At 38.0% G+C, this 26,232-nt stretch overlaps 1 protein-coding gene across 1 annotated transcript in view; it reads left to right on the forward strand.

Annotated features, from left to right (window-relative positions):
* Nucleotides 1-26,232, forward strand: part of WDR44 (WD repeat domain 44) — a 71,719-nt gene that overhangs the window by 24,739 nt on the left and 20,748 nt on the right. The window contains exons 3-12 of the mRNA XM_047764470.1: nucleotides 3,777-3,851; nucleotides 9,006-9,642; nucleotides 10,110-10,240; nucleotides 11,381-11,476; nucleotides 13,531-13,667; nucleotides 14,937-15,020; nucleotides 19,158-19,264; nucleotides 20,316-20,467; nucleotides 22,179-22,317; nucleotides 24,215-24,279. Coding sequence (XP_047620426.1) covers nucleotides 3,777-3,851; nucleotides 9,006-9,642; nucleotides 10,110-10,240; nucleotides 11,381-11,476; nucleotides 13,531-13,667; nucleotides 14,937-15,020; nucleotides 19,158-19,264; nucleotides 20,316-20,467; nucleotides 22,179-22,317; nucleotides 24,215-24,279 — 1,623 coding nt within the window. The remainder of the gene's footprint in view (nucleotides 1-3,776; nucleotides 3,852-9,005; nucleotides 9,643-10,109; nucleotides 10,241-11,380; nucleotides 11,477-13,530; nucleotides 13,668-14,936; nucleotides 15,021-19,157; nucleotides 19,265-20,315; nucleotides 20,468-22,178; nucleotides 22,318-24,214; nucleotides 24,280-26,232) is intronic.

Below are 26,232 nucleotides of genomic sequence, written 5' to 3' on the forward strand. Positions count from 1 at the left end.
GACCAATGTAAACATTTCACTGGGTAGAATGATGGAAAAGTAAATTGGGGCCGGATTTCCTTGAGCCTTGAATGTCAGGTTAAGAAATCTAGGCTTTAAAATTTTAAAGCAAGATATTTAAAGTCAATTTTTCTATGTCTCACAAGGTTTTTTGCTGGGGAAATAACAGATAAGTGGTAAAAGGATGGAAGAAAGTTTGGAGGAAAGAGACTAGTAAGTGCAGAGATTAAGAGGTAGGTAGGAGTTCCCATCGTGGTTTAGCCAAAACAATCTGACTAGCATCCATGAGGACGCAGGTTCAATCCCTGGCCTCACTTAGTGGGTTAAGAATCCCGCATTGCTATGAGCTGTGGTGTAGGTTGCAGACGAGGCTCGAATCTGACATTGCTGTGGTTGTGGTGTAGGCCGGCAGCTACAGCTCTGATTGGACCCCTAGCCTGGGAACCTCCATGTGCTGCAGGTGTGGCCCTTAAAAAAAAAAAAAAAAAAAAGAGGCAGTTAGAATGTCAAGACATAAGACTCCAGCAGAGGGATGGTGTTGATAGGAATGGGTGGATGGATATGAAAACGATTTAAATGCTGTTTCCTGTTTTCTTTTTTCCCTCTCCTCAGCAAAAAAAAGAGTGGAGGTCACATCTCTAAAACATTTTTTAAAATTTCACTTCAGTCACAATAGCTTCCCCTTCCTCATTACTAAAAACTAGAAGTGACCTAAATTTTTTTAGTAACCAACATTTTTAGCTTAATGTTCTTTAGTAGATAATAATGAAGATTTTGTTGAGTGTAGATCACTTTTGTACAAATGATATGTGAAACTAGGTCTTTTGTTGGATGTGCTTATTACAGTTAAAAAGCTCAAATCTTAAAACTGAATACAATGAGGAGGGTACAAACAGCTCTCTAATATCCAATGCAGATGGAGAGAAATAGTGGTGTGAGTTGCTAGAAATTGAATGATCTTCCAAAGCTTTTAAGAAAGCCTGTTTCTGAGGTGGTGGTAGGAAATGCCTGGTGGTGGAAAGCTGGGATTTAGTAGGTACTGTGCTTTAGTAATGGGGCAGCCCATCTCCAGAAGAAAGTAACAATTAAGGACTTTCTTAATTGTTGTGTCAGGTTTAGCTAAGTTGGTGTTGATTGTCTGCAGGCATATGCTTGGCTTCCATTGCTTTGTCCTCAAAGCCTGATCGAGGTGCTAGGGGAAGGACCGAGACCTTAGACATCGCCAAGGAGAGTCTCAGAGATGACTGTATATATATACTAAATCAGGTTTTACCTTCTGATTAACGTCTCTAGAGATCAGATCAAAGTCCGAGAGAGTTTTGTTAAAGCTAATCACTGCTTGGCAGTTTTGGTCTGTGATGTTTGTAATTATTTAATTAAAACAAATTAGGAGTTCCTGTTGAGGCTCAGTAATGAATCCACCTAGTATCCACGAGGATATGGGCTTGATCTCTGGCCTTGCTCAGTGGGTTAAGGATCCGGCGTTGCCATGAGCTGTGGTGTAGGTCACAGATACAGCTCAGATCCTATATTGCTGTGGCTGTGGTGTAGGCTGGCAGCAGCAGCTCCAATTCTCTCCCTAGCCTGGAAACTTCTGTATGTCGCATGTGTCCCTAAAAAGCAAAATAAAACAACTGAGGTAAAAGAATTATTAGTATATATTTTTGCTTAGGTTAACTTAGGGAAAATACCCATGGAATTAGGTTGTACGATGCTTCTGATTTTCTTACTACTGAACAGTTAGTAGAGGGTAATTGGGTATACATAATTTGTAGGACAGTTGAAGGTGTTTCTATAATATGTATTAACTGATCTTAATGATCATCAGTGCTTTCAAGAATTCTTTCTCATCTTGTCAAGATTAACTTACTAATTGGTTTCCACTGGGGGGGTGTGTGTGTGTATTTTTAGGGCTGCACCCGAGGCATGTGGAGGTTCCCAGGCTAGAGATCAAATTGTAGCAGTAGACGACGACGACGGCCTACGCGCAGCAACTCGGGGTCCGAGCCCCATCTGCGGCCTACACCACAGTTCATGGCAATGCTGGATCCATAACCCACTGAGCAAGGCCAGGGATCGAATCCGAGTCCTCATGGATACTAGTTGGGTTCGTTACTGTTGAGCCACGACGGGAACTCCTGTTTTTGGTTGGTTTCTTTTTAGTTTAAAACCAGGATTCAGTTAAAGGTCATGTAAACTTAAGGTCTGTGTATTAACTGAAGGAAACTGTGAGCATGGTTTATTTAGCATTCATTCAGCAAATGATTACTTTTGCCAGGTACTGTTTTAGGTACTAGGTAAGTAGTAGTAGAAAGAACAAACAAGGTCTCTGCTCTCACAGAGCCTCCGTTCTAGTGTGGAAGGAAAGAGACAAAAATAAGCAGATAAATCAGGTCATTTTGGATGGTAAGTGCAATGAAGAAAAAGAAAATTGGATAATGTGATAGAAAGGTGAGGGAATAAGGCTATTTTAAGGTGGTCAGCGAAGGGTTTTCTGATAACTCTTGAGCTATGACCCTACGGTTGGTAAGGAACCATCCAGTTGGCCAGAGTGTCATGGTGGGGTTGTGGTGGGAGAGGGAGGTGAGAAATGCAGAAGATGTCAAAGATGTAGGCAGGAGTCACATCACATTAGGCTCGCATGGGCTATGGTAGAGTTTGGATTTTCCCTAACACTTCAACACTTCAAATTCCATGGAACAACTTTTCTCTGGAAGAATCTATGTATAAGATGGGAGGTATTTCCCAAACGCTGGGAGGAATTCAGTGAAATAACTTTTCAGCTTGAAGATATTGGAAGTCCAACGCAAATTTCTGTAACACATTAAATCTTTAGCATTATAATAATCTCTGCAGTGGTGAGATTGTTGGAGCCTATCCTGATACTTGTATGATTGCTACCTTAATACTTACATATAGCCTTATGTAGCTTAGGTCACTTGTCTGTCAAAAATGGTTATAGTGACTTTCTGACAAGCTCTGTGATACATACCAAGAATTATGAAAAGTTTTTTTCTCAGTATCAGTAGTAGCTTTCAAATTGCTGTACTTCTATAAATGTAAAGAAAACTTAAGATGGAAAGAATATCATGTTAAGATTTGCAAATGTATGATTGTCTTATTTTACCAGAACTTTTTCCAGCAGAAATGCAGTATCCATTTCTACCTTCTCTAGCCTCCCAAATATATATATATATGTACGTATGTGTATATGAATGTATACGTAGATATATATGTATTTTTGGTGGGTTTAATTGTTTTCATCTGTTATTGTTTTGGGGGCTTCATTTAATTTCCAGTTAAATCTTGATTCCTTTTATCTAAAGCATATAGGGTTTTATAGAAAGCGATTCTTTGAATATGGTTTTCCATGTTATGTACTTTGGTATTTATTCATATTTATGGAGCAGTGCTTTGGGAAAAATAACAATTTTGATTCAAGCTTTTGCTTAAATCCTTAATCTTCTTAAGCTGCAAAGGTACTTAATAGTTCTTATCTTCCTGTACAGTTTTTTTTAATGTTAAAAAGCTTGGTACATTTAGAGGAAGATATCCTATTGCAGTAGAAAAATAGAAAGTTGCTGACTAGTAACCTTATGCAAATTACATTGTCTCAACTGGCATAAAATCACTGGGCATTTATCAGTATACAAACATCTAAGACCTTTATGGGCCTTTGATTTATTAATGCTATAATTTCTAATTTGAACTCATTTTAATAGGGTTTTAAAGAAAAAGATGTCATCATTTGGTCTCTGTTTCTGTTTTTAAAATAGGAGACAGAAAACACTGCATACAAAGTTGGAAATGAGTCCCCTGTACAAGAATTGAAGCAAGACGTGTCTAAAAAGGTTGGTAAAATAAAATGTCAATATTAGTTTATCAGGTGTCATATTTATATGGTATATTTAAAGTGGAAAAATTTTTATATTCTTTTAGGATAGTGCCCTGTATGTGGTAGATGCTTGGTAAATGTTCCTTGAATCTATTGGATTTGTGATTGAAGATGCATTAGGCTTTTTAGAAACCATTTTGTAATTGAAGAAATAGGTAATTTATCCTTGAAACAGTGTTCTGAAAAACGTTTTGTAATGTGTTTTTATTTTTTATGCTTATATTTTTATTAGAGTAAGCTGTAGCTACTCTTGAGGTTAGTACCAAGAGTTAAAGGTGTTGAAAAGCTCAGTGCAGCAAATTCTGATTTCTTGAGGAGTTAGAGGTTACAAGAAGACATTACTCTGCTAGTGCTTTTGATACCTTTGGGGAACTGATAGGAAGTTTCAGGGTTTGCCTTACTAGAAGAGACAGAGCATAAAATAAAAAATTTGACAATGTGTAGTTCACAGTTTCAGGGTAAAACCCAAGGAGAAATAATGGTGTGTATTCATTCATTTATAACAATTTTGAGTGTTTTCTGTGCCCCAGGCACTATTCTAGCCAGTGGATTTCCAGACACCAGTGAGATGACACATTCTCTATCTCAGAGTTTCAAAACAGCAACACTTTGGGCTGAGGAATTCTTTGTTGTGGAGGGAAGGGGAGACTATTCTGTACATTGTAGAATGTTTAGCAGCATTCCTGGCTTCTACTCACTAGATGTCAGTAGATTCCCCACCCCTACCCTCAACCCCTACACCATCTTGACAACCAGAAATGTCTCCAGACATCACCAAATATCTGGGGGAGGGGTACTGGGCAATATCACCCCCAATGGAGATTCGTCATTATGCCCTTAAGGAATTTAGAATTCTTTTTTCTGCTTTTTAGGGCCACACCCATGGCATATGGAAGTTCCCAGGCTAGGGGTTGAATCAGAGCTACAGCTGCCAGCCTATGACACAGCAACGCAGGATCTGAGCTGCATCTGCAACCTACACCACAGCTCAGGGCAACACCAGATCCCTGACCCATTGAGCAAGGCCAGGGATTGAATCCGCATCCTCATGGATACTAGTTGGATTCATTTCTGCTGCACCACAGTGGGAACTCAGGAATTTACAAATTTAACAGACTACATATTTTAATATTGATCATACTTTTGCCTTTAAAAATAAAAATTTCTTTTTGGGAGAAATGGTATTATGTATCAGCATGAATAAGATAGCAAGAGTGGTATCATTTTTTAAAATCAGAAATTGCTCACAATTCTACACTAATAAATAACTGTCTTGATTTTTTTTGGCATTCCCTTCCGGCTCACATTCATTTGCATAGGTTGTTGGGGTTTTTTGCCTAATTGTAGTACAGATAGAATTTTGTGGTTGGTGGTGTTTTCTTTTTCTTTTATTTATTGGTGGTGGGGCTTTTTTTTCTTTTTTCTTTTTTAAGGCTGAACCCATGGCATGTGGAGGTTACCAGGCTAGGGGTCGAATCGGGAGCTATAGCTGCCGGCCTACACCACAGCCACAGCAACACCAGATCTGAGCCACGTCTGTGACCTACACCACAGCTCACGGCAACGCCGGATCCTTAACCCACTGAGTGAGGCCAGGGATCAAACCTGCATCCTCATGGATCCTAGTCAGATTCGTTTCCTCTGCGCCATGACAGGAACTCCCAGTGGCGGTTTTTTTGATAGAATTTTATATTCTGGAGTTTGCGCTATGGATCCACTGTTGCTGTAGCTGTGGTATAGGTCATAGCTGTGGCTTGGATTTGATCTCTAGCCAGGGAACTTCCATATGCCATGGGTGTGGCTGAAAAAAAAAAAAGATTTTATATTTTACCTTTTACTCTTAATATTTTTAGATTTCCTTTGTATTTCTACATGATTTCAGTACTCAGTTTTCATTTGATCTATCAGCTTCCATCAAGCAAATGGATTATAATGTATCTAGCCATTTTTATTGTTGAAAACCTGAAATGTTTCTGTTTTCCCACTAGAACTTATCTTTCCTGTTTTAAGAATTTTTTCTTAGGATAAATTACAAATGGGTAACTATAGTTAGTAGCCCCACCAAAAAAAGTGATTTTTAAGGAGAGTTTAGAAGCTGAAAAAATAGTGAGTAAACCCTGTGGGGCAATAGAGTGAATCTTAAGAATCTAGGTATTACTTTTTAAGTTCTAGCCTTTTCAGTTGAATTAAGTATCCAGCATTAATGATAAGGCTATGGATATGTACCCTGGACCAGGACACAATCCTATTCCCAGTAGCTTAAATTTTAGTAGAGGAAATTGGATAAACACAAAACTGAATGCAATAAATGTTCAAATAAACTTGCAGACTATTATAAGAACACAAAGGGAGACCTTCTGCTTGAGGATAGGAATGGGGAAGGAGGAAGTAGCATCGGAACTCGTTGTTGATGAATAAGATTTGGGCAGGCAGAGACGAGAGGAAAGGCATAACCAAAGGCGTGGAGATGAGGAATGTGCAGAATGTTTAACGATGAGTCTAGAGACCAAAGTTAGGGCTAGATTACAGGAATGCCTCTTATGTCATACTAAAACATCTGGTTTTTATTTTACAGTCGCTGGAAAAAGTTTTTTGAAGCAGGGAGGTGATAGGAAACAAACAGTTGCTTTAGCATGATCATTTCTGCATTGGTCTTGATTCTCACTGTTCTCTTGGTCTTTCGCCATTTGCTACTTCCTGAAACCCAGAAAAGAAAAGAAAAATACAGGGCTAGGCACTGTAAATAGGTGCTATGGGGGCATATCAAGAGGTAGAAAACGTGAGCCTTGTTTTCCAGGTGTGGAGAAAATATTTATACAGAGCTAGCCTGCATACTACCTTGTATTTATAGTCTAGTTAATATTTTAATGAACAGTAAGAGTGATAGGGGCTCAGAAAAGGAAGAGATTGTTCTCAAGTAAGGGATAGGGAAGGCTTCAGATTTTCAACCTCATTTTAACCCCTCTGATGGCACAGGCCTTTTCACTATGTATAGTGATTGTTTCAAACCTTTACATTCACCTCAGGTACACTGTGCCCATTTGCATCTGCTCACTTTCAGCAGATAACCTTGCTTGCCATTGCCTGTAGACATTAGAGGCTAAGAAGCTTGAATTTAGTCCTTTCCACATCTCTCACTTCCCTCACCTGCAAACTTGCTTTTATCTTTTACTTATTTTTCATCTCATTCCTGAGGATTTAGTATTTTTTTTCCCTTTGACTTTTTAGTTTATGAGCTGTAGCACCTTGGGCAAATTTTTTTTTTTTTTTTTTGTGGCTGCACCCACAGTGTTAATGGAAGTTCCTGGGCTAGGGATTAAATCTGAGCTGCAGCTGTGACCTACTCCATAGGTCCTACACAAAGACCTACACATTTTTTTTTTTCTTTTTAGGGCTGCACCCATGGCATATGGAGGTTCCCAGGCTAGGGGTCGAATCAGAGCTATAGCCGCTGGCCTATACCACAGCCATAGCAATGCAGGATCTGAGCCCCGTCAGTGACCTACACCACAGCTCATGGCAATGCCAGATCCTTAACCCACTGAGCAAGGCCAGGGGTTGAACCTGCATCCTCTTATTTGAGTTCATTACCGCTGAGCCCCAACTGGAACTCCAACACCAGATCCTTTTAACCCACTGTGCTGGGCCAAACCCTCGCTTCGTCAGTGACCCAAGCCACTGCAATCAGCTTCTTAACCCAGTATGCCACAGCAGGAACTCCAGAATTCTTGATGCCTTTACCTCACATTCTTGCTTTTGTAGAAGGGAGATAACCTAGTTACCTCACAAGGCCTGTGTAAAGATTAAATAGAAAATGTGTGTACTATGTCTAATGCACAGCAGACCCTAGTTCATTTCTTCTTCAGAACTTTGTCTTCTTCCTTGCCATTGCTTCCTCTTCTCAGCTTATAAAAATGCTGGATCACTTTCTTATACGTATAGCCATATATAGCCAAGTTTTTTGAGAACATAGACTGTGCTGACTGTCTCTTTGTCTTCACCTCTTATTCATTCATAAACCTCCTGTGATCTGTCTTCTGTTACTGCTAAAGTACTCAATGCTCAGTAACTACCTAATTGACAAATTAGGTGGACTCTAGTTGATATTTTTCTGACAAAAGTGAGGTAGATCTTGGGTAAAATTTGAAGATTGAGAAAAACTGATATATGGAATACACTGGGAAAGCAGGGAAGACTGTTACTGAGAAGCGTAATATCCAGTTCAACTTGGCATGCATTTGTGATAAACCAGATCAGGATAGCTCCATGACACATTCTATTAACTTTCTGGAGCCGAAGAATTGAGAAACCAGAAGTCATCCATGGCTCCATGGTGAAAAGAGAAGTGGGCTTGGAGATTTAATAATAACAGGACTAGGTCAAAAATATATTTTTTTCTAAATGTTGGCGGAAGACACAGAAAGCCTCTCTGTGTTTTTCAGCTATAGATAAGAAATAAAAAAGGAAAAAGGCAAGGTGAGTTGGGATTTGGACTCTTCATGGTCCTGCCATCTCTCTGCATAGCAGGGGATTAGCTGTTTAAGAACATTTATTTCCGTGCACCTGCTGGCTCTTTATGTCAGGCTTGAATTCAGAGCTGAACAACTTGAATTCGTGTGCAAGGTGGTTTTGACCTCATACTTTTGTTGACTAGGATCAAATCAGCAGGCTGTTGCTGCAGCTAACGTGGCATAAGTTTGTAAATGAACTATGGCGTGAAGTATCTGAATGTAAATTTAGGTTTAAACTTTCTTCTAAAGGGTTGATTGAACTTTTGTGATTCCACATACTAAGACAGATTCCCTATCATAGTGGTTAAGGGTATAGTTTCTGGAACCAAACTCCCTGTGTTCATGCCAGCCTTATCACTTCCTAGCTTTGTGACCTTGGACAAATCACTTGATCCCTTTGTACCTTAGTTCCCTCATTTGTATAATGATGATAGTTAAAAAACCCCACTATTTTGCAAGATTGTGGTAAAGACTAAAATACATAAAGTGTTAAGAACATTGTATGGCACATAGTAAGTACTATATAAATGATTGGCTGTTATTATGTTCTTGTAAATAGCTTCACTGGTTTTTAAAACTGCTTTTTAACCTTTTATCAGATTATCGAAAGTATTATTGAAGAGAGTCAGAAAGTACTACAGCTTGAAGATGACTCTCTGGATTCCAGAGGAAAAGGACACTCTGATCAGGCTACTGCCAGTCCTGTTGTGGCTGAAACAGATCTTAGCAATATACCTGTACTGTTAGCCATAGATCAAGTACTACAGGAAGGTTCCCAAAAGGCAGAGAGTCAAGATGTATCTGAAGAAACTGAAATAGAATCACAAAAGTGTTTTCCTTCTGATGATACATGTGAGAAGCCAGTAGATGAAACCACTAAGTTAACTGAAATAAGTTCAGCTGAACAGCTTAATGTGCCTGAAACTGAAACGGAAATGTTGAACAAGGAAGCAGTGGAAGTCAAAGAAAGCGATGTTCTAGAACCCGCACCCTCACACTCCTTATCTACTAAAGATTTTGCTGTTGTGGAAGAAGTTGCTCCTGCCAAACCCCCAAGACAGCTTACTCCAGAACCTGATATAGTAGCTAGTACAAAGAAACCTGTTCCAGCACGTCCACCCCCTCCAACCAATTTCCCACCTCCTAGACCCCCACCTCCATCTCGACCTGCTCCACCACCAAGAAAAAAGAAAAGCGAATTGGAGTTTGAAGCTCTTAAGACACCTGACCTAGATGGCAAGTATTAATTGAGAAATTAATGTTTTTGGGGGGAGCTTTTGCTGTTGAAACTGTTTAACTTTCTGGGTTTTTTTTTTTTCCAGTTTATGCTATATCTAACCACATTGATGACCAAATAAAACTTATTTTAGTAATAAAAAGTCAAAATGTTTACATTGGTGTTAAGTTACCTTACTGTAATTAAACATTTCAGCAGACTTTCAAATCTGTTACCAATCGAGAGCCAGTGTGGCGTAGTGAAAAGAACATAGGATTTGGAGACTTAAGATTTTAATTCAAGTCCTAGATCTCTTCGGATGTAAGCTGTATAGCCTTGAGGAATTTAAATAACTTATTTGAACCCTGGTTTCCCCATATATAAAACAAGAGTAATAAAATCACTTTCCTCGTAGGATTATTCTAAGAATCAGACAAATGTTAAAACTTTTCAAGCTATATAAATGTTGTTATTATTATTATTGCAGTTCCCAAAGAGAATATTACACCTGATACTCTCCTAACTACAAGTCTGGCTTCAGAGAGTACAGTCAAAGATTCTCAGCCTTCTCTTGATTTGGCAAGTGCTACCAGTGGAGATAAAATAGTTACTGCCCAGGTTGGTGAATTCATGATATATTTTATATAGGCTTTCTCAACTTCCTGCAACTGGCTGGTTTGTTTATTACTGAACCTTCTTTCTTCTCCAGGCCAAATATTTCCTTGTCTCTAAAAAACCTGACTACCTTACATCCCTTGTCCAGCTCTGCTACCAAGTAGTGAGCTGATTCTAGCAAGCTGTTTAACATCTGAACCTGAGGTGTCCCGTTGATAAGATGTGGGGGAAACCTTCCTTAAAGATTTCTTGCAAGATTGAAATTTGCTGAAGTATGCCAAGTACCTGGCATGTAGTAGGCATTCAAAAAATGACAGATGCTACTATATGTAATATTTCTTAATAAATACCAATTACAGTCTTCATTTACCTGACCTATAGTGGTGAAAATTAGGGGCTTTTATTTTTTTATAATTTGCTTTCCCTAATCATGAAAAAAAAAAAAAAAGCTTCATACACTAGGCTGTGTATCCTTATATGAGGCAATAGAAGGGACTTGGTAACATGAATTTTTACCACCACCAAATTTTGGGACTCAAGGGTTACTTATGTGTTAGCTGTGGTTGCGGCAAATTAGCAGACTGGGAACTAAGACACAATAGTCTTGTCAAAGCCTTAGCAGTGGCCTGATTTTTGTAGGGTCCCCATGCTAAGAATGGTCTTTACATTTTTAAAGATTTGTGGTTTTTGTTTTTTTTTTGTTTTTGTTTTTGTTTTTTTAAAGAATAGACAACAGACACTGTATGTGATGTAAAAAGCCTAAATAAATATTTATTATCTGGCTCTACAGAAAAAGTTTGCTGACCCTTGCCCTTAAGATAATCACGTGTATAGCCCTGATTAATGACAGTCTTAGTGCTGGCATTCTACTAGTAGAAAACTGCTTTTGGGCCAAGTTCAAATGGAACATTTATTTGCTTTCAAAACTACTAAAATGTTATTTCATGAGCAGCAATGCTTTTGGTACCTAATGTTTTTCAGCATGCTGGGAATAATCAAGGACTGAAATGGAGTGTTCCATTTAAATTTTCAGTAGGCACCATTATCTGTATTACGGATATTATACTATGTGCGGTAAGGAATAATAGAATATTTATAGAAATTGACTCTGTGTCCTTTCTGTTTATAAAATTATAATTTCAGGAAAATGGAAAAGCACCTGACGGGCAGACAATAGCAGGTGAAGTGATGGGTCCTCAGAGACCCAGGTCCAACTCTGGGAGAGAGCTTACTGACGAGGTATAATTAGATTTTTTGTTGTTGTTCTTAAAAATGTAAAGGTCATAAGGAGAAGATAAAAAAGTTCTAGAGATAAATGATGATGATGGTTGCATGGCACTGTAAATGTACTTGATAGCACTGAACTATACAATTAAAAGTAGTTAAAATGATAATGTTATATATACTTTACCATGTTTTAAAAAATTGTTTATTGATGTTGGGCAAAAAAATCATAATGTATAAGAAAAAAATGAGGAGTTCCCGTCATGGCGCAGTGGTTGACGAATCTGACTAGGAACCATGAGGTTGAGGGTTTGATCCCTGCCCTTGCTCAGTGGGTTAAGGATCCAGCTGAGTGGATGAGCTGAGTTGCTGTGAGCTGTGGTGTAGGTCGCAGATGCGTCTCGGATCCCGAGTTGCTGTGGCTCTGGCGTAGGCCGGTGGCTACAGTTCCGATTCGACCCCTAGCCTGGGAACCTCCATATGCAGCAGGAGTGGCCCAAAGAAATAGCAAAAAGACAAAAAAAAAAAAGGAAAAAGAAAAAAATGAAAATTGAAGATTGTCTTAGTTGTCTGTTTGTTTATTTTGTCTTTTTAGGGCCGCACCTGCAGCATATGGAAGTTCCCAGGCTAGGGTTCAAATCTGAGCTTGCTGCGTCTGCAACCTATACCACAGTTCACAGCAATGCCAGATCCTTAACCCACTGAGCAAGGCCAGGGATCAAACACAAGTCTTCATGGATACTAGTCAGATTCATTACCACTAAGCCACGATGGGAGCTCCAGTTTTTATTTTTTTAATATGCTATAGTTTGCAACTCTTACTTAATCTTGCCCTTTCACACAGTTATGATGGAATAAATGTAGTGAAAGTAAGGCCTGTATTTTATAGAAAAAAAAGACTGATATTATAGGTAGGTTTTTATACATGTTAGATGATGTACAGTGTATACAGACTCAATGCTTGCTTCTGCTCCTTAAAATTTAATATACATCAATTTGCCGATTTATTCAGAATGACATTTTGAAGCAAAATCTTAGTTTTTGTTTCTTTTAAACAATACATTTATTAAAATTATTGTACTTGGAAAACAGGTAGCTCCTCAAAATATTAAGCATCGCGTTACCATGACCCAGCAATACTACTCCTACTTATACAACAAAGGAAAATGAAAACATACGTCTACATAAAAAAATGTACATAGTGGGAGTTCCTGTTGTGATGCAGCGGAAACGAATCCGACTAGTATCCATGTGGACGTAGGTTCCACACCTGGCCTCACTCAGTGGGTTAAGGATCCGGCTTTGCCGTGAGCTGTGGTGTAGGTCATAGACATGGCTCGGATCCAGAGTTACTGTGGCTGTGGCATAGGCCGGCAGCTGCAGCTCTGATTTGACCCATAGCCTGGGAACTTCCATATGCCGTGGTGTGGCCCCAAAAAGAAAAAAAAAAAAAAAAAAACCATAACTCCAAAGTAGAAGGTGCCAAAGAATTTTTTTTAAAAAATGTACATAGGTGTTCATACTAGCCAAAGTCTGGAAATAATGCAAATGTCCGACACTGATGAATGGATGATATAATGTGATAATATCCATCCACGTGGACTATTTTTTGGCAATTAAAAGGAATGAAATTCTGATACATAACTGCAGTATGGATGAACCTTGAAAACGTGCTAAGTGAAAGAAGCTAACCACAAAAGACTGCATGCTGTATGACTTAATTTATATTAACTGTCCAGAATAGGCAAATCTATAGAGAAAAAAAGTAGATTAGTGGTTGCCAGGGACTGGGAAGAGAGGGGAATAAGGCATGGCAGCTGATGGATATACGTTTTCTTTTGAGGGAGATAGAAATGTTGTGCACAACTCTGAATGAACTCAAAACTACTGGATTATATGCTTTAAATGAGTGTATTTTGTGATATGTGAATTATATATCACAAAAAATGTTAAAATATTATACATGGTACTGAATGTATCTTGAAATCCTTAGCTTAACTTTTTGAGCATTTCATGGACTCAAAAAGATAAATTATAGGTCCTCTTGGTGTTTTTTTTTTTAACTTCAGGAAATTTTAGCCAGTGTAATGATTAAAAACCTGGACACTGGAGAAGAAATACCTTTGAGTCTTGCAGAAGAGAAGCTGCCAACAGGTATTAATCCTCTCACTCTACACATCATGAGAAGAACTAAGGAATATGTAAGGTACGGCCTAACGTTATTACTTATCATTTGTAGTATTTCGTTCATAGTGGTTCTGTTTATGAACTATGGCAGTCCCTAATTTGGCTTCATTCAATCTTTTTTTTAAATTTAGAATTAAAATAGAGTTAGTTAATATATTATTAACTTTGTTCTCTCTCTTCTTAAAAGTGAGTTTTCCTTTTCTTAAGATTCCACATATAAGTGGTATCATACAGTATTTATCTTTCTCTGTCTGATTTATTTCATTTTAGCTTAATGCTCCTAAGGTCCATCCATGTTGTCACAAATGGCTTTAAATCTATGCTCCTTCCTTTTACGGCTAAATAATCCTGTGTATGTGTGTGAGAGAGACATTTTATTTATTCAACTTTGTTCTCTCTCAATATTGTATAATTACATGGAAAATGTGTGTGTGTGTGTGTATAGATAGATAGATAGATATTCTTATAGTATTTGGTTTCTTTTAAAATGATTTATATTATACTAAAGACAATATTAAAACATATGAAGCTAAAAAGCAATGTGGGGTAAACACGTGGTTCTCTGAAACCTTGCTTTAAGAATCAGAAATTTTATAAGGAGTTCCCCTTGTGGCTCAACGGGTTAAGAATCCAGCTAGTGTCCATAAGGATGTGGGTTCAATCCCTGGCCTTGTTTAGTGGGTTAAGGATCTGGCATTGCTGCAAGCTGCGGTGTAGATCACAGATGTGGCTTGGATCTGGCATTGTTGTGGCTGTGGTGTAGGCCTGCAGCTACAGCTCTGATTTGACCCCTGGCCTGGGAATTTCCATATGCTGCAGGTGTGGCCCTAAAAAAAAAAACAAAAAGAAAGAAAGAAAGAAATTGTATTATCTTTTTAGTGTCAGAAAGTGGATATAGAGTGAGATTATTTACTTTACTATGAGGTGTATGTAGAACTAAGAAATAATTTCTGTGAAAGCAAAGCTTTCACATGATGTGCCTGATGAATGAGGAGGAAGATATTTATCAGTTAATTTGTCATTCTGTGTGGTACATTTTACCCATCATAAAGCCTTGTTTGTGTTTTTCATAAGTTCCTAAATTGCATTCAATTTGCATTTTGTACATTGCACCTTGCTTAAAGAATCTTTTCTTTGATCTTTCAAGTCTTTAAATTCTCAGGGTCATCATTTAAATTAAACTTATATAAAAATATGTTAACATTTTTCCTTACTTTGATCAGCTAATTATATAGTAAGTATACATAAATATTTCTAAGACTTTTTTTAAAATGACTTCTTCTTGTAGTAATGACGCAGCACAGTCAGATGATGAAGAGAAGTTACAGTCTCAGCAAACAGATACTGATGGTGGAAGGTTAAAACAGAAAACGTGAGTTACAGCACATCCCTTTTCTTCATTTCAGGCTTTTGTTAAAAAAATATGAGAACTGCCATACTGTTTTAAATCTATGCTCTGTCCAGTTTATATGCCCACTCACCACTACCGCTCCCTGCCCTCAACCAATAGATTATGAGTTTCTTGAGGCTGTGTTGGTCATTTTTATAGCATCTGACATACAGTAAATTATCAACAAATTTTTCATTTTATTATTTTTCTGTTGGTATAATACCATAAGTGTTGGTAGAAGAACCTGATTGTCCTTGAATTTGCTTTTTCCATTTCTCTTCATCTCTCCAAATTCTATTTGCCTTTCTAAACCCAACTATGAGATTCTTCCTGACTGCTCCAGTTCATAGTAACTTTCTTTCTTTTCTGAATTTCATTGGCACCTGTAGTCTATATAACTTTCATATGCCGTTTATTGTATGCTAAAACTGGTTTCTGATTTTAAAAATAAGATAAATACATGTTCAACAACTAGACCATATGTTGCAAAAGGATTGTGATCACACCATTCTTTTTCCTCTGTAAAAATCTAGCACAGTGGTGGACATGTAGGTTTTACTTGATTATGTGCAAGTCACTTAATTGACAACAATTCAGCCAAAGGCCCAGAGTAAGTTCTCCACTCAAGGATCTGATCTTTTTCTAGTGGGAAGTGTAGCAAAAGAGGCATTAAGAGGAGTTCCTATTGTGGCTCAGCAGGTTGAGAACACAACTAGTGTTCATGAGGATGCAGGCTCAATCCCTGGCCTTACTTAGTGGGTTAAGGACCTGGCGTTGCCATGAGCTGTGGTGTAGGTCACAGACGCGCCTCAGATCTGGTGTTGCTGTGGCTGTGGCGTAGGCTGGCAGCTGTATCTCCAATTCAGCCCATAGCCGGGGAACTTATGTATGCCACAAGTACAGCCCTAAAAGGAAAAAAAAAAAAAAAAAAAGAATTGAAAATTTTTAGAAAAGATGGAGTTCCCGTCTTGGTGCAGCGGAAATGAATCCAACTAGCAACCATGAGGTCACAGGTTTGATCCCTGGTCTCGCTCAGTGGGTTAAGGACCCGGTGTTGCCATGAGCTGTGGTGTAGGTCACAGATGTGGCTCAGATCTGGTGTTGCTATGGCTGTGGTGTAGGCCGGCAGCAACAGCTCCGATTAGACTCCTAGCTTGGGAACCTCCATATGCCCTAAAAAGACAAAAAGACAAAAAAAGAAAAAAGAAAATTTTTAGAAAATATATACCCCCAAAGGAGGTATATGATAACACCTCAAATATCTGCATTTTGGCTCTCTAGCACTGGCAACTATCAGGAACCAGAGAATTAGGAATTATTCAGAAGCGTAGACATCCGTCCAGGAAAGATGTCACATGCCCCATGCACTAAAAATCATTATTTATTTTTTTAAAGGAAAGCTCCTCAGGTTTATTCAAAGCCTTTGTACTTACTTCTTACATAATTTTTAAAAAATCTGGTCATCTGGTAGCTGATCTCAGAGTAAAATAGAAGCAGCAAACTGTCACAGCATATAAGTCAGCACATAAGAATGTCAGATAACAATCTGATTGCAAGAGAGGAATCAGGAAAATGATAAAAAGGACTCACATTGCATAGCCATTCCACAGGGCAGTGCTTACAACTTCTCATGTTGTGATATATAGAACGTAGTATTATTTGCACTGCACTGTGGGGTAAACTGATGAGGCAGCTCATGGCCAAAAGAGTCTGCCCAGGGTTCTAACTTCCCTGAGCCCTACCCTGTTGCTTTGAAGGCTGAGAGGAGAACCAGTATTATGGTCTGCTTGCAATCCATATGAGAGGCTTTGAATGTGTTAACAATAAAGATAGTAACTGACTCTATTTATTAAACAAAGAAACTTATTGAGCATTAAGTGCCATTGAAGAAGGCACAAAAGCATGTATTTTAGACATGTTCTCATCTAAAAAGATTAAAAATATCTGTTTTCTTGCTTAAAGTAGTACTAAAACTATAGTTAACCAGAAAATATTACTTTGGTTATAGGTAGCAGAGACTTACTGTGACTTTTTTAAATGGTTTTTCTGTTTTTAATCTCTATATCTGTATCACAGATACAGAGAACAAACTAGTGGTTACCAGTGGGGAGAGGGAATTGGGAAGGGACAAGATAAGGATAGGGGATTAGGAGGTACAAACTACTATGTATAAAATAATGAAGCTATAAGAATATATTGTACAGCATGGGGACTTATAGCCACTATTTTATAATAACTTTAAATGAAGTACAATCTGTAAAAAGCTTGAATTAGTATGTTGAACACCTGAAACTAATATAATATTATAAATCAACTATATCTCAAAGGCATATCATCTGTGTTTTCTGATTATCAAAAGTAATACAGAAATGGGTAAAAAAGAAAATGGAAGTCTTTCATGCTCTCACCCCCCCAAAATAATCATTAATTTGCCATAGAATTTTTTTCTCACAAAAGTGAGGCTGTACTGTGTCTATAGTTGGTCAACTTTTTAAAAAAAAACCTAGTATGTAATAGATATCTCTTCATATCAGTGCCAAGAGAAGTATATTATAGTCTTTCTGTCAGATAGACATGAGCATTTGGTGCTGCAGGTTCAGTAATTAGAAAGAAATCATGGATTTCCTCTTGTGGCGCAGCGGAAATGAATCTGACTAGGAACCATGAGGTTGCAGGTTCGATCCCTGGCTTAGCTCAGTGGGTTAAGGATCCAGTGTTGTCGTGAGCTGTCATGTAGGTCACAGATGCGGCTTGGATCCCGTGTTGCTGTGGCTGTGGTGTAGGCCAGCAGCAACAGCTCTGATTAGACCCCTAGCCTGGGAACCTCCATGTGCCGCAGGTGTGGCCCTAAAAGGACAAATAAAATAAAATTAAAAAAAAAAAAAAGAAATCATAGTCTCTACCCTCATAGTTAAATAGTCTCTACCTTCCAGTTAAATAAGAGATACAGACACTAAACATATAATTGCACAGATAAATCTGTGTTTATAGTAATTACTAGAAAAGAATGTATGGGGTGCTATGGGAGTGTATAACAGGAAAATTTGTTGTAAATAGTCAAGGAGGGCCTTTTTAAAAGAGCTGTTTGGTTTGAGACCTAAAAGGGTAGAAATTAGCCAGGGGAAGAGTGTTCCAGGCAGAAATAAGCAGGTGTCCAAAGTCCCTGAGGTGACTAAGAGCTTGGTACATTAAAGAACTGAGATTTGTCCCATTTATTTTATGGCATCCCATTGTAAGGATAAACCATAACTTATTTATCCATTCCTTTGTCAATGGTTTATTTCTGCTTTTTACCAATTCCAAACAATGCTACAGTGAACACCTTTGTATATATGCTTGGCAACTTTTTCAAATACAGTCCTTAATATCATGATCTCATGAATTGGTGAAAATTTACCCCTGGTTTATACATTCTGTTTTGGTTTTAAATATCATATATGGTGCTTTGTTTTTTATAATTTTAATATGTGAAATTCGAGACATTACATAATTGGAAAAAGCAATAAGTAAGTCCTATTTATGGAAGTTTAAGATGCATATTTTGCATTACATTGTGTTTGGAAATACCTACTGGGAAAGCTCAACCTAACTCTTGCATGCAAATACCTAAATGGAAAGAGAAGGGACAAGGGGCATCTTAGGCTACCAAAGCATTTTGGTTTGTAAGTAAATACCTCTTTACATTTTCTTTTTATTGGTAAAATGTGTTTTTAAGGATGACTCCCTAAAGCAGTCGAAACAAAACAATTCTCACTGTAGATTCATGGCCTCACCCTAGATCCTCTAAATCAGATGACCTGCACTTTAAGCACCCCCTCCGTCTCCATTTCCAAGTGATTATTATTCACCATTGACAATGAATGCTCTAGGGGACATGATATTGTACATTGGGGGGGGGGGGAATTGCCTGTATTTCCTTTGTAGGACTTGAATATATTTATTCCATCAAGAGATTTGGAAACTCAGATACCTGCTATTTATATAAAAAAGGAGTTATTTCAAAATAATATACTTACCAGTCACAGTTCATGAGATTATCTGTGAATTGTTGAACTTTCACAGTTAGTCGAATTAATAAGAAGTAATTTCGAAGGTTTTTTTTTTTATATTTTTGATAAGGACTCAACTAAAGAAGTTCCTAGGGAAATCAGTAAAGAGAGCAAAGCACCTTGCTGAGGAATATGGTGAACGTGCTGTAAATAAAGTTAAAAGTGTTAGAGACGAAGGTAAGTGAAATAGAACATTTCAACTGAATATTTAATTGATTTGCGATAATTTAAATTTAGCCTATAGTTTATATGAAGCATTCTATTTTATTGAAAGTAATAAACTTTTATAGCTAATATCTTAGCATTTCAGTAAATCGTGTTACTCTCACTATCAATTTTATGAATAGGAAAAATGAATTTATGCATCTTAAACATGAATTTGTACATATTTTGTGACTGTGGAAACCTGGAAGAGTTGAGTATTCAATAGTCAGTTGTAAATTAGTTTTGTAAGGTTGTTTAGTTTTTATAAATATTGTCAAATTTAGGTAGATTTTCTAAATTTCCACAGACCTTAACTTCCTTTACCTTTGTAGTAATTGTACTCATTTGTGGGGGGGGGAGGGGGTTTGTTTGGTTTTTGAGGGTTTAGGGGGGTTTTTTTGTTTGTTTGTGTTTTTTTTTGGCTTTTTTAGAGTCGCACCCACAGCATATGGAAGTTCCCTGGCTAGGGGTTGAGTTGGAGCTACAGCTGCCAGCCTACACCACAGCCACAGCAACACCAGATCCGAGCCAGGTCTGTGACCTACGTTGCAGTTCACGGCAATGCCAGATTCTCAACCCACTGAGCGAGGCCAAGGATCGAACTTACATCCTCACAGATACTATCGCTGAGCCACAATGGGAACTTCCAATTTGTTTTATTTATTTAAATACTTATATTTAATTTCTGTGCCAGACACTGTTCTAAGACTTTCACCTCTGTTAACTCATTTAATCCTCTTAAAAACGCTATGAGGTAAGTACCATTATTACCTCTATTTTATAGATGAGAAAAGTAAGGCCCAGAAAGTTCAAGTACCTTGCCCACAGGTACACAGTTAATAAGTGACAGTGCTGGATTTGGACCCAGGCAGTCTGGTACCGGACTCCATGCTGTTAACCAGTATGCTATTTAGTAATAGATTTTGCTTTTCCATTTGGTGAATTTTCTTATGGTAGATATGAAAATATGATAGTAGCAATATCTACATTAGCTGGTGATGATGTCTTTTGCTTTTCTATTCAGTGTTTCATACTGATCAAGATGATCCTTCTTCAAGTGATGATGAAGGAATGCCATACACAAGACCAGTTAAATTCAAAGCAGCACATGGCTTCAAAGGACCATATGATTTTGATCAGATCAAAGTGGTACAAGATCTTAGTGGTGAACATATGGTAAGAAACCTTTTTATTTTCAGGATTGATTCTATCTTCATTGAGATAAATACTTTGGCTTCTGTAAAGCTGATGTCTTCTTATGTACGGAATTCTGCTAGCCTGACCCAAGAAGAATGAATTGATATTAATATGATTTAATGAATAGGTAATGTAAAGTCTGTCTCTGAATTGTTTAAGAAGTGAATTTTTGAATAAGTAAACCCTATAGATGATCTGTCACTTTGAAAAATGTTTAGGGAGTTCCCATCGTGGTGCAGTGGTTAATGAATCCGACTAGGAACCATGAGGTTCCAGGTTTGATTCCTGGCCTCACTCAGTGGGTTAAGGATCTGGCGTTGCCGAGAGCTGTGGTGTAGGTTGCAGACGCGGCTCGGATCCCGCGTTGCTGTGGCTCTGGCATAGGCTGGCAGCTACAGCTCCGATTCAACCCCTAGCCTGGGAACCTCCATATGCCGCAGGAGCGGCCCAAGAAGTGGCAAAAAGACAAAAAAAAAAAAGAAAAATGTTTAAAATGTTCCCTGATGTTTTAAATAATTTATACAAATATTTCGGAAGCTCAATATATTTTGTATAGTAACAGCTAGAACAAGGAGAGAGGTAGAGGTACAAGTTGTCTATCAGAGTTAAAATGTACCAAAGTACATATAAAGTTCACAAATTACATTGCAGTTACCCCCGAAAATGCCAGGAACACAGGGAAGGCAGTAATAAACTCAGAACTGGATAAGTGATGCTATAGGTCCTTGATCAGGGGTTTACTTGTCTATTTAGATTTAATCTGAAAGTTGACTCACACATAATCAGATGGCAGTCAGATTCAAATTTAAATTTTGCTGCTTATAATACATGCATTAAATGTTTGAGTTGGTTATAGTAACTTCCTTAAGGAATCTGATGAATTTCCTTGTACTATAGATTCTCTTTCATTATTTCCAGTTTTAAGTAAAATCTCATTATAGTAGACTTCGAATGACAGATTTCTTAACGTGCTTGAATTTTGCGGAAATGAGTGTTATTCTAGAAAATAAGCTATTGCCTCTAATTTACATAATCTTTTTGATCTGCATAGATGTGTATTATAATAGGATTTGGCCTTTCCAATTCAAGGATTCACATTCTTTTACCCCTTCCAACTCCAACGTACACATACTTTTCCACTCTTTTCAGTATATATCTGGGAAGTTTAGTCATAATGCTGCAAAACTTTATTTCTAGGGAGGAAAACAGAATGAAACCACATCACTCCAGCACTTCTGAATGCCCAGTGCCATGTGGGTCACTGCTAAGGTGGACCTTATTCTTCCTCAGCCCTGGTCAGGAGTTGTTATTTCTTTTCTGAGGGCTGTGCTCCCTCCTATCCACCCACCCTCATGTTCAACTAGAAGACTGAGATTTCAAACTAGGATTTGTGCTTTTGCAGTGACGATCTCTGGCCACTTCAGGGCTCCCATTTCCATTAACATGTGGACAAGATTTGGGATCTTGAAGCTGTTAGTTTAGATTATGGCAAACTGCACCTGTCTTTTCCTTCTCTTCTAAAAATCCCTATTTGTCATATCATAGCTCCATTGGACTATTGGTCTTAAGTGGTGTTAGTGATGTGAGCATTATCTTATTAGGTATAATTTGGCATAATTTTTTTCTTTGGCTTAAAAATAATGTCTTAACTTTTAAAGTAATGACTTTGAACCTTCCTTTGTTTCCATAGGGAGCTGTTTGGACCATGAAATTTTCTCACTGTGGCAGATTACTTGCCTCAGCTGGACAAGACAATGTAGTAAGAATATGGGCTTTAAAAAATGCTTTCGACTACTTCAACAATATGCGAATGAAATACAATACCGAAGGTATTACTCATTTATTGGTGGGCTTTAAAAAATGTAGAGACATCCAACATTTTTATATTTTAGGTGTAATAATGTCTTCTTATTTCGCAATCATTTGCAGCAACCACTACTTTCCATAAAAGCCACAAACCTAGAATAAAACCAAAGTCAACAGCAAAAAGCATCTAAACTTAGTGAAAAAAGCCACCACAAAATTTTTGACTTTTATCTCTTTTCAGGTGTAGTGCGGTGTTAAATTAATCAACTGCTGGAGTTCCCATCGTGGCTCAGTGGTTAACAAACCCGACTAGTATCCATGAGGACATGGGGTCAACCCCTGGCCTCAATCAGTGGGTTAAGGATCTGGTATTGCCATGAGTTGTGGTGTAGGTCGCAGACATGGCTCAGGTCCCGTGTTGGCTGTGGCTGTGGTGTAGGCTGGCAGCTACAGCTCCAATTTGACCCCTAGCCTGGGAACCTCCATATGCCATGAGTGCAGCCCTAAAAAGACAATAATGATAATAATTAATTAACTGCTGCAGACAGAGTTATTTGGTTTCCCCTGGCAACGTTCACTTCTCTCCTAGGTTAAAATGAAATATCTGATTAATCTAGAAAAAGAATGAGAATAATGTATACATCTAATAAGTAAAGAATGATTAAGGAAACATAGCCATGGAAAGTAAACATGGAGTTCACGTTGTAGCTCTGAGCATTAAGAACCCGACATAGTGTCCGTGAGGATGTGGGTTCGATCCCTGGCCTAGCTCAGTGGGTTAAGGATCCAGCTTTGCTACAAGCCGTGGTGTAGGCCGGCAGCTGCAGCTCCTATTCAAGCCCTACCCCGGGAACTTCCACATGCCACAGGTGTTGCCCTAAAAAGAAAAAGAGAAAAGAAGAAGAAAGTAAATTTGATTTGTCAGTGTGTTAAAGGGTATATGAAACTAGGTTAAATGGAAAAGAGAAAACAGAACATAATGCGTGTACACAATGATTACAACTATGTAAAATATTTCTGTATCATGTTATCATCAAAGTCTGTAGAATTGATGTAAATAAGAGCTTTAAGTTTGTGGATTCTTTTCTTGTAATTACTGTCATTATTTAACTGCAATACATTTTCCGCACAGATCCCTCCTCACCCAATCATCCAAGGCCGGACATAAGAAGTTAAGGGATGGGAGAAAGGAGAATAGAAGTGAATGTGGATGAAAGTATAAAGTATAGTTGAAGCAGCAGTTTGAGAAACATAGCCGTCTAGGGAGAGCCACTAAACTGCCCAGCGAGGCCCATATACTTAAATAGCTCTGTGGAGTTGTTTGTAATATAATACATAATTCAAGATGATAATGGGAGTTTCCTGGTGGCTCAGCAGGTTAAGGATCTAGTGTTGTCACTGCTGTAGCTTGGGTTTGATCCCTGGCCCAGGAACTTCCACATGTTGCCGTAGACATGGTCAAAACAAAAAAAAAAAGATGATAACGAGATGATAAAAATAAAACTCTGCTGATTGTACATTTCTTTTACTGCCCTGCCTGAAGTGGAATAAGACTATTTTCAGTGGCCATTGAGACTTACCCTAGCCCAGACCCTTTCTGCCCTTTTATTGTTCATCTTGCTAAAATTTATGATTGACAGAAATGTCTTCTCAATGAATGAGGATTTAACAGTATTAAATTGGGGAAATGGTAAGCCACTTTATAAAGATTTTATATTAACATGATATATTTTGGTGCCTAAGAGTTATTGCTTCGCTTGTTTGGAAAAGTGTATTTTTCCAGAATGATATATTCTATGACTTTTAATTAGGTGTTACTATATTATTATTTTTGATTGATGTTTTGTGTATGTGTTTGTGTGTGTGTGTGTACACATTTGTGTAAATACATGCCTTTTTACAATTATTGTGTTGTTTTAGGACGTGTGTCCCCATCACCTTCTCAGGAAAGTCTAAATTCATCAAAATCTGATACAGATACAGGGGTATGTTCATTATTTTATGGTTACTATTGTTACATGCTATGATTTGTTTACCATAAGGTACCTATTATTTATCAGGCGTTATAGGTACATGAAAGCATTTAAAATTGAGGTGCATTAGAAATAAGAGTTTTTTTTGTTAGAATTGGTAAATGAAAAATTGTGATGTTTAAAGGTTATCAGGAGTTCCCTTGTGGCACAGCAGGTTAAGGACCCAGCATTGTCACTGTTGTGGCTTGGGTCAATGCTATGGCGCAGGTTTGATCCCTGGCCCGGGAACTTCCACATGCTGAGGGGGCAGCCAAAACAAATAAATAAATAAAGGTTGTCAGATAGTAATTAATATTAGTCAAGTTACCATACTAACATAAACTTAAAAAATTACCTCCCCTCAAATTCATGTTAGATATTTAAATAATAATAGTAGCAGATACCTGAATAAGAGGTAATTAAGGAAAGAAAAAAGATACTGAAATATTTTAATTTTTCCATCTTCTTGGTTTAATAAATGCTTTAGTCCAATATATATAGACTCTTTACACCTGCATGGTCTTCAAGCACATCAATTAATAGGTCTGAAACTAAACTCCCTCAACAAATGTTTTTTGAGTGCCTGTTGTAAGTGAGTAGCCTAGGATGCTTCTCAGGTATCCGACCTGAGCAGCTGGTTAGACGTTAATGGTCATTCGTGGAAATATGTTTATTATCATCTCCCCACAACTCTGCTTCTCCTCTTTTGAACCTTCTTTAATGGCATCAATATCCACAAGTTACCTTTTCAACTCAACCAGAAATACTATTATGTCTTCTTCCTTGCCCACATATCAAATTAGTTAAAAGTTCGATTCTCTCTGCCTCCTTCTACAAATGCCTGTGGAATCTGTCCTGTCATCACTCACATCATCCTGGCCCTTGACCCCTAAATGCTTGCTGCAGCCTCCTAGTTTTCTGTCTCTGATCTCTACTGCCAGCAGCTTTTTTTCCCCCTCAAAATACAGATCTGACTATGTCATTTTGTGATTTAAAATGGCTCCTTGTCACCTACAGAATAAGGTCCTTCCTGATATTACCTCATCTTACCTTTTTTAACTCAGTTCTAATTCCGTAATACCTTTGCATCCTACTGGCCATGCCAGATATAGATCTGTACCCTAAATACTCTTTCACCTTCATGTCTTTATTCATGTTGTTTGCTTTGCCAGAAATGCCTTCCCTGTCCCCTTTTCTCACAGAGCAAAGCCCTACTCATCCTTCAAGATTTAGCTCAAATATCTTACTATTTTCCATGAATTGGGCAGACAAAATTATTCCTCACTTGTATCCTGACAGTACGTCATATGCACTTTGACATTGATAATTACTTACCACGTCTTCCTTGGCAGTTTGTCTCGCTGGCTGGGCTCAAGGCTGATTTAAGGCAAATAACTGTACTTTACAGATCTTATTCTTGGAACCTGACTCCATGCCTGACTGTGGTAGGCCTGAAGCAGTGTTGAATTCCTGCTTCTGTGCCTTTTATTCACTATTGCCCTTAGCTGGATGCCTGCAATCTCCCTTTTTTCAACTCGAAACTTTGCCCATTCTTCAAGGCCTACTTCTTCCATAAATCCTTCACTGATCAGTGTAGTGGTAAAAATTTTAACCACTTTGCTTTGGGGGAAGAGGGGTTGCTTTTATCAGTTTAATTCACCGTAGAATTTCCAGGCATTAATTACTATTAAAAACAGGGACTATTTTTTTTAATTTATTTTTTTATTTTTTTTTTTTATTTTTTTTTGTCTTTTTGCCATTTCTTGGGCCGCTCCAGCGGCATATGGAGGTTCCCAGGCTCTAGGGGTCGAATCGGAGCTGTAGCCGCCGGCCTACGCCAGAGCCACAGCAACGCAAGATCCGGGCCGCATCTGCGGCCTACACCACAGCTCACGGCAGCGCCGGATCGTTAACCCACTGAGCAAG

This window comes from Phacochoerus africanus, chromosome X (genome assembly GCF_016906955.1).
Source record: "Phacochoerus africanus isolate WHEZ1 chromosome X, ROS_Pafr_v1, whole genome shotgun sequence".
In the NCBI taxonomy this organism is placed as follows: domain Eukaryota; kingdom Metazoa; phylum Chordata; class Mammalia; order Artiodactyla; family Suidae; genus Phacochoerus; species Phacochoerus africanus.